The 12602-nt window shown below is 61.8% G+C and overlaps 2 protein-coding genes across 2 annotated transcripts in view; both read right to left on the reverse strand.

Moving 5' to 3' along the window:
• Positions 1 to 6582, reverse strand: part of TEF (thyrotrophic embryonic factor) — a 19897-nt gene extending 13315 nt beyond the window's left edge. The window contains exon 1 of the mRNA XM_004675634.2: positions 6431 to 6582. Coding sequence (XP_004675691.1) covers positions 6431 to 6533 — 103 coding nt within the window. The 5' untranslated portion in view covers positions 6534 to 6582. The remainder of the gene's footprint in view (positions 1 to 6430) is intronic.
• Positions 6583 to 9708: 3126 nt separating this feature from the next.
• Positions 9709 to 12602, reverse strand: part of ZC3H7B (zinc finger CCCH-type containing 7B) — a 19402-nt gene continuing 16508 nt past the window's right edge. Inside the window, exon 22 of the mRNA XM_012735115.1 lies at positions 9709 to 9811. Coding sequence (XP_012590569.1) covers positions 9709 to 9811 — 103 coding nt within the window. The remainder of the gene's footprint in view (positions 9812 to 12602) is intronic.

Consider the following 12602-nt stretch of genomic DNA (forward strand, 5'->3'; position numbering starts at 1 on the left):
CGCACGGCGACCTGACCGGCCCTGACGGCCGGCCTGAGCCGACCTGGCCGCGCCCGGGTGGCTCTCAGGTTGCCCGCTGAGCCCGGTTTTGGGTGCTGGGCGTAGTGCTGACCACCGCGGGAACGACCGTGGGCGGCGTGGGGCGGGGCCGGGGGGCCGGCCCTGGGCGGGGGTACATGCTGGCGTGCTCCCACTTACTGGTCTGTGACCTTGGGAAAGTCCATTGGGCTCACGGGAGCCTGTTTCCGCGGCCGTAAAATGAAGGGGTTGGGCTAGATATTCTCAAGTCCTGAACAGCTCTGATCCGTGTCTCTTCCTTTTCCTAGAAAAACAACAGCCGACTCCTTTTGAGGGGAGGGTGAGGAGAGAACCACCTCCTCTAGCGGTCCCCAGACGCCCCAAAACTTGGGGGCAGGGGTGGGCACAGCGGACGTCCAGGAAGCGGCTCCTGAGCGGCACTCTCTGGCTTAACCCAAGCAAGCCCGGGCCCAGGAGGGACTCAGGCTTGTTGATCCCCTGGCCTGCCCATGGGGCCCCCAGTCACGGGGCAGGGAGGGGCAGCGGCAGCCCTGGCCTCCCAATAAGGCTCAGGCAACTGAAAGGCATGGCGCTTACTGGGGAGGGGAGAAGTCGGGCCCCTGAGCAGGCCTGCTGGGCAAGAAGTTTGCAGAAACGGGGAGGTGGCCAGGACAGGTGATGGAGCCGCTCCAAACCTCAAGTTCTCGCTGACACTCGCTAGACCTCAGGCCTTTCATTAAGCCAGCGCTGGGGTTTGGATTCTTACTACTTAGACTTCAAGTTCAGAGGCGGTAGGTTCCCCCTGACAGCCTTTGCCAGGTACCCCATGCTGACCTTTTGGCCACATATTTGGCATCTAGAAGGACAGTAACATTCTGTCTTCTGACCTGATGAAAAATGTGACCTGACCCGGCCGGGCAGCTGCTCACACGGCAGATGAAGCTAGGACAGGGTCTCTGGGGGCTTGCTACCAGCCAGATGCAGGTCAGACACAGCACTGCAACCCTGCACACATGCCTGTCATCATGGCACAGGAACTGCAAGGTGCAGCGCCGGCTGGTGGGCCAGTTATCCCGGAGGCCAGTACAGGTCTGTGCTCAGTGGAAATACTCATGTGTGTGCAGGGATCTGTTGTGCACGGGGTTGTTGCTCCTGGGAGTGATACACTTGTGAAACTAAAATGCCTTGGAGAAACCCTGAGGTTTTAGAAATAGATTTCAAGGAAATCGACATGCAACCTTAAAAAAAAAAAAAAAGGCCAGTGTGACAGTGGACGGTCTGCCTGGATTAAAGTAAAGGGAGTATTTTCACTAACTAGTGTGACGTTGAAAGGAAAGAGCAGTTCTCAAGGTGCTAGGAGGGTTTATGACAACTGGAAATTCACGACACTTTCGTGACAAAGGTGGGACAACAGAGGGAGGAGAGATTTAAGTGTTGTTGAAAGCTCTCTACCAGCCCTCCCTGGTGGTGCAAGGGGTTGAAGCGCAGCACTACGAAGCTGTCAGCAGTGCTGCTGCACCAAGAGCTGACCCCCGGCCGGGAGTGACCCACATGGCCAGCAGACTCTCCTGCCGCCCGCTGCTCCCCTCCGCAGTGTGCTTCAGTCCCTCTGCCTGTGTTGCTCCCGCAGCTGTGCCCAGGACCCCGGTGGTTGTGGGCATAAATAAATGTCTCCAAATAAAGCTCTCTACGTTATCTGCCATGTCTACATCGATCAGACCTTTCCACGCACCCCCGCCTTGGGAAGCTCACCTACAAACCTTGGTTAGTGCAAGCGGGCTTGGGCTTCAAAACAGCTTTGATCCAGCTTTGATTCTGTTCTGAAACCCTGGCACTCCCCAAGAGGGTTTCCCCCCCAGACAACCATGGGGTTAAATGGTATGTCACAGGCACTGCAGGGACATTGTGAACACGTTCCCTCTCGTGCTGGAGGGTTAAAGAAGGGCCAGCCGGCAGCGTTCGACAGCCTGGCACAGAGGCAGGGCCAGTGCTTCCCCGTCACCCACCAGCTGACCCACAGGAGCCAGAGGCCTCTGTCCACTTCCAGCCCTATCAGTCGAGTGGGAACAGCAGCACAGCGTTACCCTGCTGCAAGTGGGAGAATAAATATTGTGAGATTAGTGAATTCCCATGGTGTTTGTGAGTCCCACAAAGAAAGAAACTCCATGGAAGGAACATGTTTTTATGTGGTTAAGACTATGAGTGGAGACCTTAGTATTCTTTTTTTTGGACCCCTGTGTTCTTGAGTAGTAGATTTCAGTGCAACGACTTTGTGGGGAAAGGTGGTCTTGGAGGGCGGCAGTGACTGTGCGGGCTTGGGAAGCTGGCTTGGTGGGGTCTCCCTTCAGCCACTGACCAGCGACTTGGCCTTGGGGTCGTGACTTCTGCCTAAGCTGGAGACAGAGATGGGCCTGTTTACCTCAGAGTGGGTGGGAGCTTCTGCGTGTGCGGCGTGGCGTGTGTGGGCCTCCACCCTCCCCTTCTGTTCTGGGGGTTGTGTGTCAGGAGTAGAACTATTCTGGGAAGGGGGTGAGGCTGGGGGCCTGATGCTGGGTTCGAGGCCTACGCTACAGCAGACACCAGCGTGAGAAACGTCCATTTTCCAGAGCTGGGCAGACTTCAAGCCCTTCGCTATGGTGTCCCAGAAACCTGCTAACCGATTCAAGCTAGAAGCTTGATCAAGTGAGTAGATGAGAACAAATGCCTTTCTTTCCAGTCACTCTATCTGTTTGGATTATTCTTTAAGCCTGAAGTTCAGAGGCACTAAAATGCCAGCGGGGTGCAACACCGCTCTCTTCTCATTCACTGAACACTGACCTGAGCCTGCTGTGAAGAGCGAGGCGATGCCAGGCTTCCAGTGAGCGCCACCAGAGCCCAGTTACCTGAGTCCTTTGCCAGCTCAGAGGCAGGCACGCACAGGCTTGGCGCCTAGCGGTGACTCAGCCAGTACTTGTCAGCTCGCCCGTCGGTGGTGCTGGTGGAGGCTGACGAGGCCTTGCAGAGCCAAGCCGTGCGCACTTGGGATGCTGTCGCCTTAAGTGACAGTCCTTGCCTTCCACTCCCCGCGGAGCCTGGCATAGCCCAGGTGAGCCGCCCCGTGGCCAGTGCCCACACTCGCCCTGCCAACCCCGCCTCCTCTCGGCCACATACCTGCGGCTGCATAGTTCTGGGCCGTGGCTGTACCTCAGTGTGCTCTGGGGGAGAAGTGGTGGCTGAGGCGCCTTGCTAGTGCTTGCCCAACTCTTTCATACTCTTATGAGTCCTGGTTTCCTGTTTGGCTCGCATTTTGTCCGCTGCCAGAGTTCAGATTACAGATGGGGAGCTGCCCCGGAGTGCCGCTTCAGAGAAGCCCTCGCCTCCACACTGCCACGTGTCAACAGCCACTGCCAGGTAGCGTGCTCGCTTCAGCGGGAGCCATGTTGGTGGTGCTGCGTGGCGTGCCGGTCCTGGGCCTGATTCCTCCTTCGAATGCTTCCTACCTGTGTGACCTCGGGCACGTCACTTCACCTCTCTGAGCCCGAGCGTCAGCACCAGGGGTCGTTGCGGGCATGCCGCCGGGCACAGGACTTGCACGCGAGCAAGCGCTCGGTTGACGCTGAGTCTTACAGTAATTCCACCTTGGTGGTTCTGGAACTGCCTCTCCTCCCCACCTGCCCCTTTCCCGAGAAGACGGGGTGGGTGCGGGTGGGCGGGGACGGCAGGCAGGGAGGTGACGGCTTCTCTGCATGGCGTGGCCTCTGCAGCTCTTCCCAGCCTCACCGCCTGCGTCGCTCGCCGTCGCTCGCCTTTGGCAGCCCCTGTGGCCTTTTATTCCCAGACTCGTGTTTTACTTGCAGAGGAAAGGGTCTTCCCTGTGCTGTCCCCTGCCTTAAAATCCACGGCCAGCCTCGCCCTCCAGGTCTCAGCCGGAATGTCCCAGCCTCTGAGTGCCATTTGCCCAGGACACTGTCCCTTAGCAGCGGAGCCCAGCTCGGCCTGGTGAGGTGCCACCAGAAATGTAAGCCTGGCCCTCCCGTGGGTGAGGCGGGTGAGGGGCAGTGGCCCAGCCCAGCCCCCAGTGGGTGTGCCGGGGGCCAGCACGCACTGGCCTGAGGGCAGCGCGTGGCCGTTCACCTTTTGGAAGGTAGAGTGAGGGGTGCAAGAGCTGGAAGACCCCTCTTTCCTCCCTGAAAGCCAGCCTCACTCCTCAGTTTTGCCCGCTCCCCCACACTGGGAGTGCAGGCTACCGCGAGGCTTTTGCTGCCGCAGCTCTGGACAGCCAGGCCGATCTGACCACGCCCCACCTGTTTGCTTGGAGCCTCTAAGAGGGGAGTCCCCAGCCCCGCCTCTGTCCCCCACCAGTTGCCCTGAGATGGGCCCACCTCATGCGCCCCCTCTGCAGTGGGCCCCCGGGGCAGGGCAGGCTGCACCAGGCCCTGGGAGCCTCAGGCACGCGTTTCCCCGGGAGACTGTGGCCTGTGTGAGCTCACAAAAACTTGCAACATCCAGTTCTTTCAAGGAGGACACCCCAGGGAAGGAGGGTGGACAGAGGGAAGGAGATCAGGTTGCAAGTGTGATGTCAGTGGCAGGGGCATGAGGCCAGGTCAGTGGCTCTTTGCCTTGCCCAGAGAAGACAACCCAGCACCTCACGGTTCGCAAACATCTGCACACGGGTAACTCACTGAATCCTGGCGACAAACATGGGCAGCGGGTATTCTCCCTGCACCCCCAGGCTGGGGAGGGGAAGAGATTGACCGATGGAGGCAAACACCACCCAACAGTGCCTCTGGGAGCCCTGTGAGGCGGGCCCTGCCTGCCAACTCAAAGCGAGGCCCAGGTCACCCTCTGTAGTATTTTCATGCTACGTGGCTTCTTAAAAAGGAGGCCAGAGTGATCAAAGCTGGCAGAAAGAGGGTAGGTGTAAAGAGTAACAGTGTGCTTTAGAGAAGCAAGGTCTTTCCAGAAGTTGGTGCAGAAAAAACGCCTGGAACAGAGCCCCCGCTGGGAAGGCCATCCTTGGGAGAAGGGGAGAAGGGGAGAAGGGGCGCGACCGGAGGAGAGGCTTGGGCCCAGCTCTGCCTGCAGAAAAGTCGCACGGGCGTCCTGGGGGGGTGTCTAGGTGGCCATTGGAGCCAGAAGCCAGGGGAGCCTGGACCCTGGTCAGCTCTGCTAGAGAAAGTGGCCTCAGCCACGGGTGGGAAGGAGGTAGGGTGGGGGTGCCCAGGTCAGCGACGGGGTGGGGTCAAAGTCAGGTTTTGGGAGGTCTCGACCAGGAGACCACACCTGGCTCCCTCACTGCCTACTGTCCTTGGGGCACCTTTTCCCCAACCCAAGAGCTGCTCGGCAGTGACCTGCCAGGACTGAGGCTCAGCCTGGAGCGGAGAAAGCGGGGAGCTTGCAAACCGGTCCCCCAAGTACAAACCACCCCTTTGAAAGGAGAGGCACCCAGACAGCAGGAAGCAGGATGGTTTTCTGGGGTGACCCGCGCCTGGGCTGTCCCACCCCGGTGGCCCAGTCTGAAGCCAGATGGTGGGGCCGCGAGAACCAGGGAGAGAAGCAGCTGCATTAAGAACTTCTGAAGCACTTGCGGCCGGGCCACTCGGGATTCTGGCTCCCGTGGAGTGCGTGTCCTCTCTCCACCAAGATACAGTGTGTTTCCGGGAGAGACTTTTATTTTTATAAGGAGCTCGGAGGTCTCGAGCTTTGGCAAGCGGTGCCTGCGAGTTGGGGCCTGTGAAGTTTTTGTGGGGTGCACTGTCCCCTTTGGCTTCAGCCCTGCGAGCCCCGAGGTGGGTGGCCCTGGGGAGCTGGCCCCAGAGCTGGCTGGGACCTCGGTTCCTCAGTTCCTCAGGCAGGACTGGGGAGGCACGTGGCAGCACCCCGCTGCCCTGCACGCGCCCCCCCCCACCGCCCCTGGTGTTTGCCTGCGGTTTCCTAGGAGCGGGGCTGCGAGCCTGTGGTCCTGTTACATAACAGCCTCCATCCATCCCCACTCAGTCCTCCAGCACGGAGCGACAGCACGCAGGGAAGCCTGCTCTCCAGACACGGGGGCTGCCGGGCGGGTCCGCAGCCCCCCGCCCTCCGCACCTGCACGGAGGCAGGCAGGCACGGCCAGCCGGCGGCGCCTCTCACACAGCACTGGGCCCAGCTAGGTCCCACGTGAGCGCAGCACCTGTCATGGCCCGCACTGGCCACGACTTCCCCAAGCTGGCAGGCCAAGGGGCCGCCCCTGAGTTGCAGCGTCTGGCCCCCGCCCTTCCCCCATCCTCTCTGTACCCCAGTCCTTCCTCCCGCCCAGGGAGGAGCCGGGCAGACCCCTGCTGGGGACCCTCCGAGCTCAAGGATACCTGCCCTCCCACGTGCCAGTGACTACTCCCACCCCCTCGGGCGCCGCGCCGGGCAGCCAGCCAGGGCAGGCCGCCCCCACTCCTACCTGTCTTCTTCTCTGGCCAAGGCAGAGAATGCTCCAGCAGAGACTTGAGAACCTCGGGCATGTCCATGGCAGGGGCCACTCCGAGCCGGTCGCAGCTCGACATGGCCGGGCAGGAGGTGCTTGCAGGGGAGTTTAGAAGCAGCTGGAGCGGCAGGAGCTGGCCTGGGAGCCGCAGGCGCTGGAGGCGGGCGGGGCGGGAGCCCGAGGCAGCCAATGGGCAGCACCCGCCCTGGCCCGCCCGTCCACCCCCAGCTCGGCCACCTGCCAGCGCTGCTGCAGCCAGGCCTTCCCTTCCCGCTGCCTGGCAGGGCGGGCCTGGCCCCGTGCCACTCGCAGCAGCACGTGGAGGCCCCGCGCCAATCCTCTGACAGAGAGCCTGGCCTGTTACCTAACTTTGCAAAGGAAGTTCTCCCCCAGGCAGGAGCCGCCGGCAGGGGCTGCCAGGTGAGGAGGCTCGCCCGCAGGAGCGTGCACGGCACCCCGGGCACACTGGGGGGAGCCCTGGGTGGGGCGGGGCAGGGGGAGGGGCGCACGCAGCCCCGCCCCCCGCCCCGACCCCGCGGCTCTGTCCAGCGACCCGCAGGCTGCCGGCTACGAGCGCCGCACTGGCCTCCGGGAGAGCGGCGCCCGCGAGACCGCGGAGGGGCGCTGTCCCATCCGCGGGGCCTGGGCCTGCTCTCCTGGGGAGTGACAAGCCCACAGGCTGGGCTGCTTTTGCCGCTCTGGGAGGGAGAAGGGCCCGTGCCGGCAGACAAGTGCTGGGAGGGGCCGCACCGGGGGGAGGGGGCTGGCGGTGGGGGAGGCGGCCCCAGGGGATATCCTGCTTCCGGCCAGTCTTGGGACCGAGGCAGCAGCTGGCCATTTATTCATACTGTAGTGCCAGCGCACCCCACCCGCGAACCCTCTCACCTGGAACCGGGCCTCTGCCCTCGGCCACCTGAGCCACCCAAGACCAGCCCTGGCAAAGCCAGCCTGGGCCTGCGCGGTGGCTCCACGCCAGGCTGGAGTGGGATCTTGAGCAAGTCACGCAACTGCTGGGGTCTCTGCTCCAAAAGCAGAGCAGAGAGAGCTGGAGAGAGCGCTCAGCTCCGTGCCCCGCGCCTGGGGGTTCTGCCACCTCCACCTCCCCCACTGCTGGCTCGAGTTACACAGAATCTGACCTATCCAGGCCTCTCCCCTCCCCCTCAGCCCCCCTTCTTGCCTTGCTAATGCCCCCCTTTTTTGTTCTTTTCCCCAATGAGTTAAAAATTAATTCCAACTTTTTAAAATACAAAAACAGCACAAGGCTCCAAGCTTGAGAAGTTCAACAAAGATGTCTTTTGGTATTTACTTATTTCTTTGGGAACAAAGGCATAGCTTAGGAGTGTCATCTCTGTCCCTGTCCCTTCTCTCCACCCCCTTCCTCATAAAAAACGTGGATTCTCATTTATTCTTCCAGCGCGCTCAGACTCTGAGGCCCCGGGGTGGATGCGTGGAGTGAGTTGACCTGGGACGTGCAGGCTGGTGCCTTGGCCACTCGGGGCCCAGAACCCCTCTTGTGCAAGACTGGCTGAGCACAAAGACAGCCCAGAGCAGGATTTCAGAGGCAACAGGAAGTCCCGACATGTCTGGAAGATCACCTGCGCGGGACAGCCCCAGCCAGCACTTTCCCAGGAGCTGTCCGCATAGACCTTTTGATAGTGCACAGCCCCTCTGAGACCACAGCGAGCTCTTGCTTGAGGCTCCGGCTGAGGCCTTGTGAGGAGCTGGGAGTGAACCCCACTGGCCGGGCAGCTCCTACTCCTAGAGAGTTCAGGCACTGGAGAAACTCAGCCCAGTGGCAGCACCTCCAGTGGGGGTGGGGGGTGGGGGGGTGGTCAGAGCAGCAGGACCCTGTGCAGAGCAGCTGGGGAGCCCAGGAAGCATTTGCAAGGGCCAAGGCAGGTATGCTGTCTCTGCACTTCTGGGGGTTCCTGGCTAACCCGCCTGAGGCAGAGTCTGCTGCTGCATCCCAGCTCCATCCCCACCCCTGGGCCTGTGAGGGTGACATTTGCCCCAATTCACCAGGAATAGGTCCTTTGTGCCTTGTCCAGGACAGCCTGCATCTTCCAGACAGGAGGCCGGGTCAGGTGAGAAGACCCCACGGGGCCATCTTGTTCACTGGGAGACTGGGTCTGAGTCCCGGCGGGTCAGAACGCTGTTACTGCGCCTCACCTGCTGGATCAGACTTGCGGTCTTGGATTCAGGCCCAAAGCAGCTCGCAGAGGTGGGCTCGACTCCTGGTCCCCAGCCACGCAGCGCAGGGACTCAGGCTGCTGCTCCCCAAGGTCTGCAGGTATTTTCCCCAGAAACTGCCCAGGCCTCCTGGCTGGTGGCGACAGAAGCTTGTAGTTTCTGAAGATGCCCCCACCCCCCGGGAGTGGAGCAGGGAGGAACCAGAGTGGGGGCAGGAGGGAGCCACGGGGCACGGGGTGGGGGTGGCACTACCGTGGCCCTACTCCCGGGGCTGGAGGCCAGGACTGGGTCTGCACTCAATCCCAGAACCAGCCAGCTCTGGCCCCTCGGTGGGTGAAGTTGGCTGCAAGCTGTAAATCACCTAGGTTTTGGGTCTCCCTGGGGGCGCAGGGGTTAAAGTCTCAGTGTTATCAAGCTGTGGCCAGCCATGCTGTGGCCAGGGAGCTGACCCACAGCACTAGCAGGCCTCTCCTACCCCCACCCCCTGCCCCGCTCAGCAGTGGATTTTAGTAGATCCTCCTCTTCTGCTCCCGTCTCTGGGGAATCCTCTCACCCCCTGCATCTTGTACGCGTGCACGAATGAAAATAAATCTTAAGAGTCAAGACCTTACTGGGTGTGGATCGCACACACGTGAAAGGCACACAGCAGTGGGCACCGAGGACAGCGGGACTAAGCCAGTTTGCTCCCCCGCGAAGCTCTTCCGGCCCAGCCTGGCCTGCACTGGGGTGTCCCCCGCCGGTGGGCCACTCACCCCAGTCTTCCAGAGTTCTGGCTCCCCAAGCCTGTGGACTCAGGTCTCAGCAGTCATCCTGTACCCTGGGGCTGATGGGCTGCGCAGGGGGGTGGGGACTGGCTGCCAACCCGAGAGTTTAAGAACTTAGTCAGCTCGCGGCATCTGTCCTGCGTGTCTGCTGATCTTCTGGGTTCACGGGAGGGGCCGTGCAGGCCCGTGGCACGTCACCACGGCATGGTGTCTGCATTCCTCTCAGGACCTGTACGTTACCCGGCTTAAGATTTCGTGGTGCAGCCAGCAGTGCTGAAAACCCGCAAAGGCCCCCGGCCATCACCCAAAGGGACTTCGCCTGTTGGTCTGCTTCCTGTGTGAGGGTCCTTGGAAGCCTCGCTGACACTTGCTGGGCTCTAAGGCCCAGGCCCAAGCCTTGAGGCTGTCGGGGAGAACAGAAGCCCCCACTGGCCGGCACGCAGGAGGCACTCACGCCCCGTCTTGATCTGTCAAACATCCAGCCCTGCCGCAGACCTGACCGATGCTTGACTGCTGGGTCTCCGGCACCTCCCCTTCCGCCAGGACGCCCTCCATCACTGCACCCCGGAGGCTTGAAGAAGCAGCCAGGGGGCCAGTAGCGCAGGTGCACTCGCTCGGCTAATGCACAACACTCCTGCCGAGGAGGAAGCCGGGCCCACGTGACCAGTCTCCCCGGGGCCCTGAGGAGCCAGGGCTGCACTGGGCCCGTGTTCCAAAGCTCATGTCCCCTCAGCCTTCTGGAAAAGCCACACCCAGAATGGGCACAGGGTGAGGAGCCCAAGGCAGGGCACGCCAGTGAGAGCCGTCTGGGTGCTGCCGGGCGCCCCCTGCAGGGCTGAGAGCAGGCTGACTGCAGCCTGACCGGCTCTGGTGGCTGCCGGGGCCACGTGAGCAGAGCACAGCTTGGCCGCCAGTGAGGCACTGCCAGAGCGGGGCTCAGCTGGGTGCCCTGTTCACACAGGGCACGGCCCTTGGCCCCTCACCTCTCAGACAGTGTCGCTAGGCCTGAGCTCTGCCCTGCTGGCGTGCAGCAGCCGCCCCGGCAGGGAGGAACAGGAGCGACACCTTGGGGACAGAGGTCAAAGCGCACGTGTTTATTTTCTAGAACAAAGGCTAAACGAGGCAAGTTTCTTTCATTTTATTTTAAGAAGGACAAAAATTGTTATTAAAACATCTACATTATTATCAAGATACTAGACCTTATGAATATTTAATATTAAAGTGTGGTATTCTTAAATTTTTAATACACAGACATTTTAAAAGGACCATTAAATTGATTACTGCCCAGCAAGGAATGCAGCCCCGCCCCAGAAAGACACCAGGGCACTCGTCCCCCGTGACCGCGTTCGCCAGCCTGACCTGGCGGTGGGCCCAGGCCCAGTTCTGCTCTGGGCCGCCCAGTCAGGGTCGGCCCTGGAATGACGCCCCTCACCGTTCACTGCCTTCCTGCCCCCCCGACGCCCGCACCGCCCTCACTCTTCTCAGCCTGGTGGGGGATGCAGTTCTGGCCAGGCCAGGGACCCCAGATGCCAAGGGCCCTGGGAAGGCGACAGGTTGAAGACAAATCTGAGCTTTAATCCTGTCCCTCCCGGTGGGCCACAGACTCCCATCATGTTCTCTGCCCCCTAGACCGGGTGGTCAGCAGCCATCGGGCAGAGCTGGGCCCAGGTAGGGCCTCTTCTGCCCCCGCTGCCAAATCACCCCTGACTCATGGCTCCAGCCCCCAAATCCTGCCAAATGGCCTGATGACCCCCAAGTGTCTTCTCATCAGCCCAGGATGGCTGCATTTTCTGGCTAAATTCTTTATCTTTAGCCCTCATTAGAAGTGATTCCTTGGATACCACACACATATATAATATTATATAGAGCGATATGTTTAATACCTGTGTATATATGCATCATGGGGCCGACATATATACACACTAGAAACAAGCTGGTGACGACGGACTGCAACGCCGCGGACCAGGGTGAACAGTGGCCACGGCCAGCCTGGAGTGACCGCTCCTCCCTCAGCCCCGCCACCGGCCCCGCACTCTGCGGGGCTGGTGCTGGGGGCAGGACGCGCCACGTCACCAGCGCAGGTGCGTGGTGGCAGCAAGAGGAGCCGGCCCCTCGGCCGGTGCCCCCCAGCGCCCCGTCACACACCGTCTCTCTTGCTCGAGGAGAATAGGGGACTCCATCCTCTCCGCCTCACCCCGCACTCCAGCCTTGCTCCTCGGTTCCTCCGGGGGCAACCCCACTCCTGTGCCAATGGTGTGGGGGCGTTCTGGAATGTCTAGGGAGCCGGGAGGCTGGGTGTGCCCACAGGGGTGGGGTGGGGAGGAGGGGTGATGAAAACACCTCGGACGGGAGGGATGGAGACAGCGTGGTGGGTGGGGGCAGGGCCTGGGGGTCGGTGGGCTGGGGTCCCAGGCAGCTGGCAGGGCCAGAGATGGGGAGGGGCTGGGAAAGATGTCTCAACTGCATGTCCAGGTCTAGGGAAGAAGGGCAGAGGACTGTGCCGCGTCCCCAGGAGAGGCCCGCGCTGCCAGGTCAAGCCCCTTTTCTCCTGCTCCCCCTCTTCTTCCCTCACCCCAGCACCTCATGCAGAACCTGAGCCCTTTCCCCTCACCCACGACCATCCCGTCCTCGGGAGGGCAGGGCACCTCACGGCGCCTCCGAGCCGCCCTTCCCCAGCCCCAGGGCTGCCTGAGGCCCCAGCTGGCACCGATGTGGCGGCTGTGCCACCCAACCTAGCGTCTGTAAGCCCCAGGGAGACCTGGTCCTGAGTCGGCCCACAGCGTGCGCTCCGAGGCGTCTTTCGCGGGACGGAGCCCCGGAGATCACCCTCCTGCCCAGGCCGGGCTTTCCCACCCACAGACAGGGGCCTGGGGCCGGGCCATCTCCCAAGGTTCTCAGGAGCTGCTCTCGCTCCTGAGGCCCACAGGTGCGGGGGAGAGCCACGCCCCTCGGCCAGGCCTGGGGTCCTGCAGCCCAGACCCTCCTACTATCCCAACCAGAGGGGAAACGGAGGCCCCAGCGGGTACAAAATCCCCAAGCTCCACCCTGGGGCTGCATTTTAAAGCTAATCGGGGACTTCTGCCCTCTGCGGTGTGGGTGGGGCGGCGAAGGGGAGGGAGAAGGGCCCTCCTGCTGCAGATTCAAGGGGGGACCCCAGGCTCCCCAGCCCTGAGCTTTGGGCCCGCTTAGGGGCA

This window comes from Condylura cristata, unplaced genomic scaffold (assembly GCF_000260355.1).
Source record: "Condylura cristata isolate star-nosed mole 26May11 unplaced genomic scaffold, ConCri1.0 scaffold00004, whole genome shotgun sequence".
NCBI classification, from domain to species: Eukaryota; Metazoa; Chordata; class Mammalia; order Eulipotyphla; family Talpidae; genus Condylura; species Condylura cristata.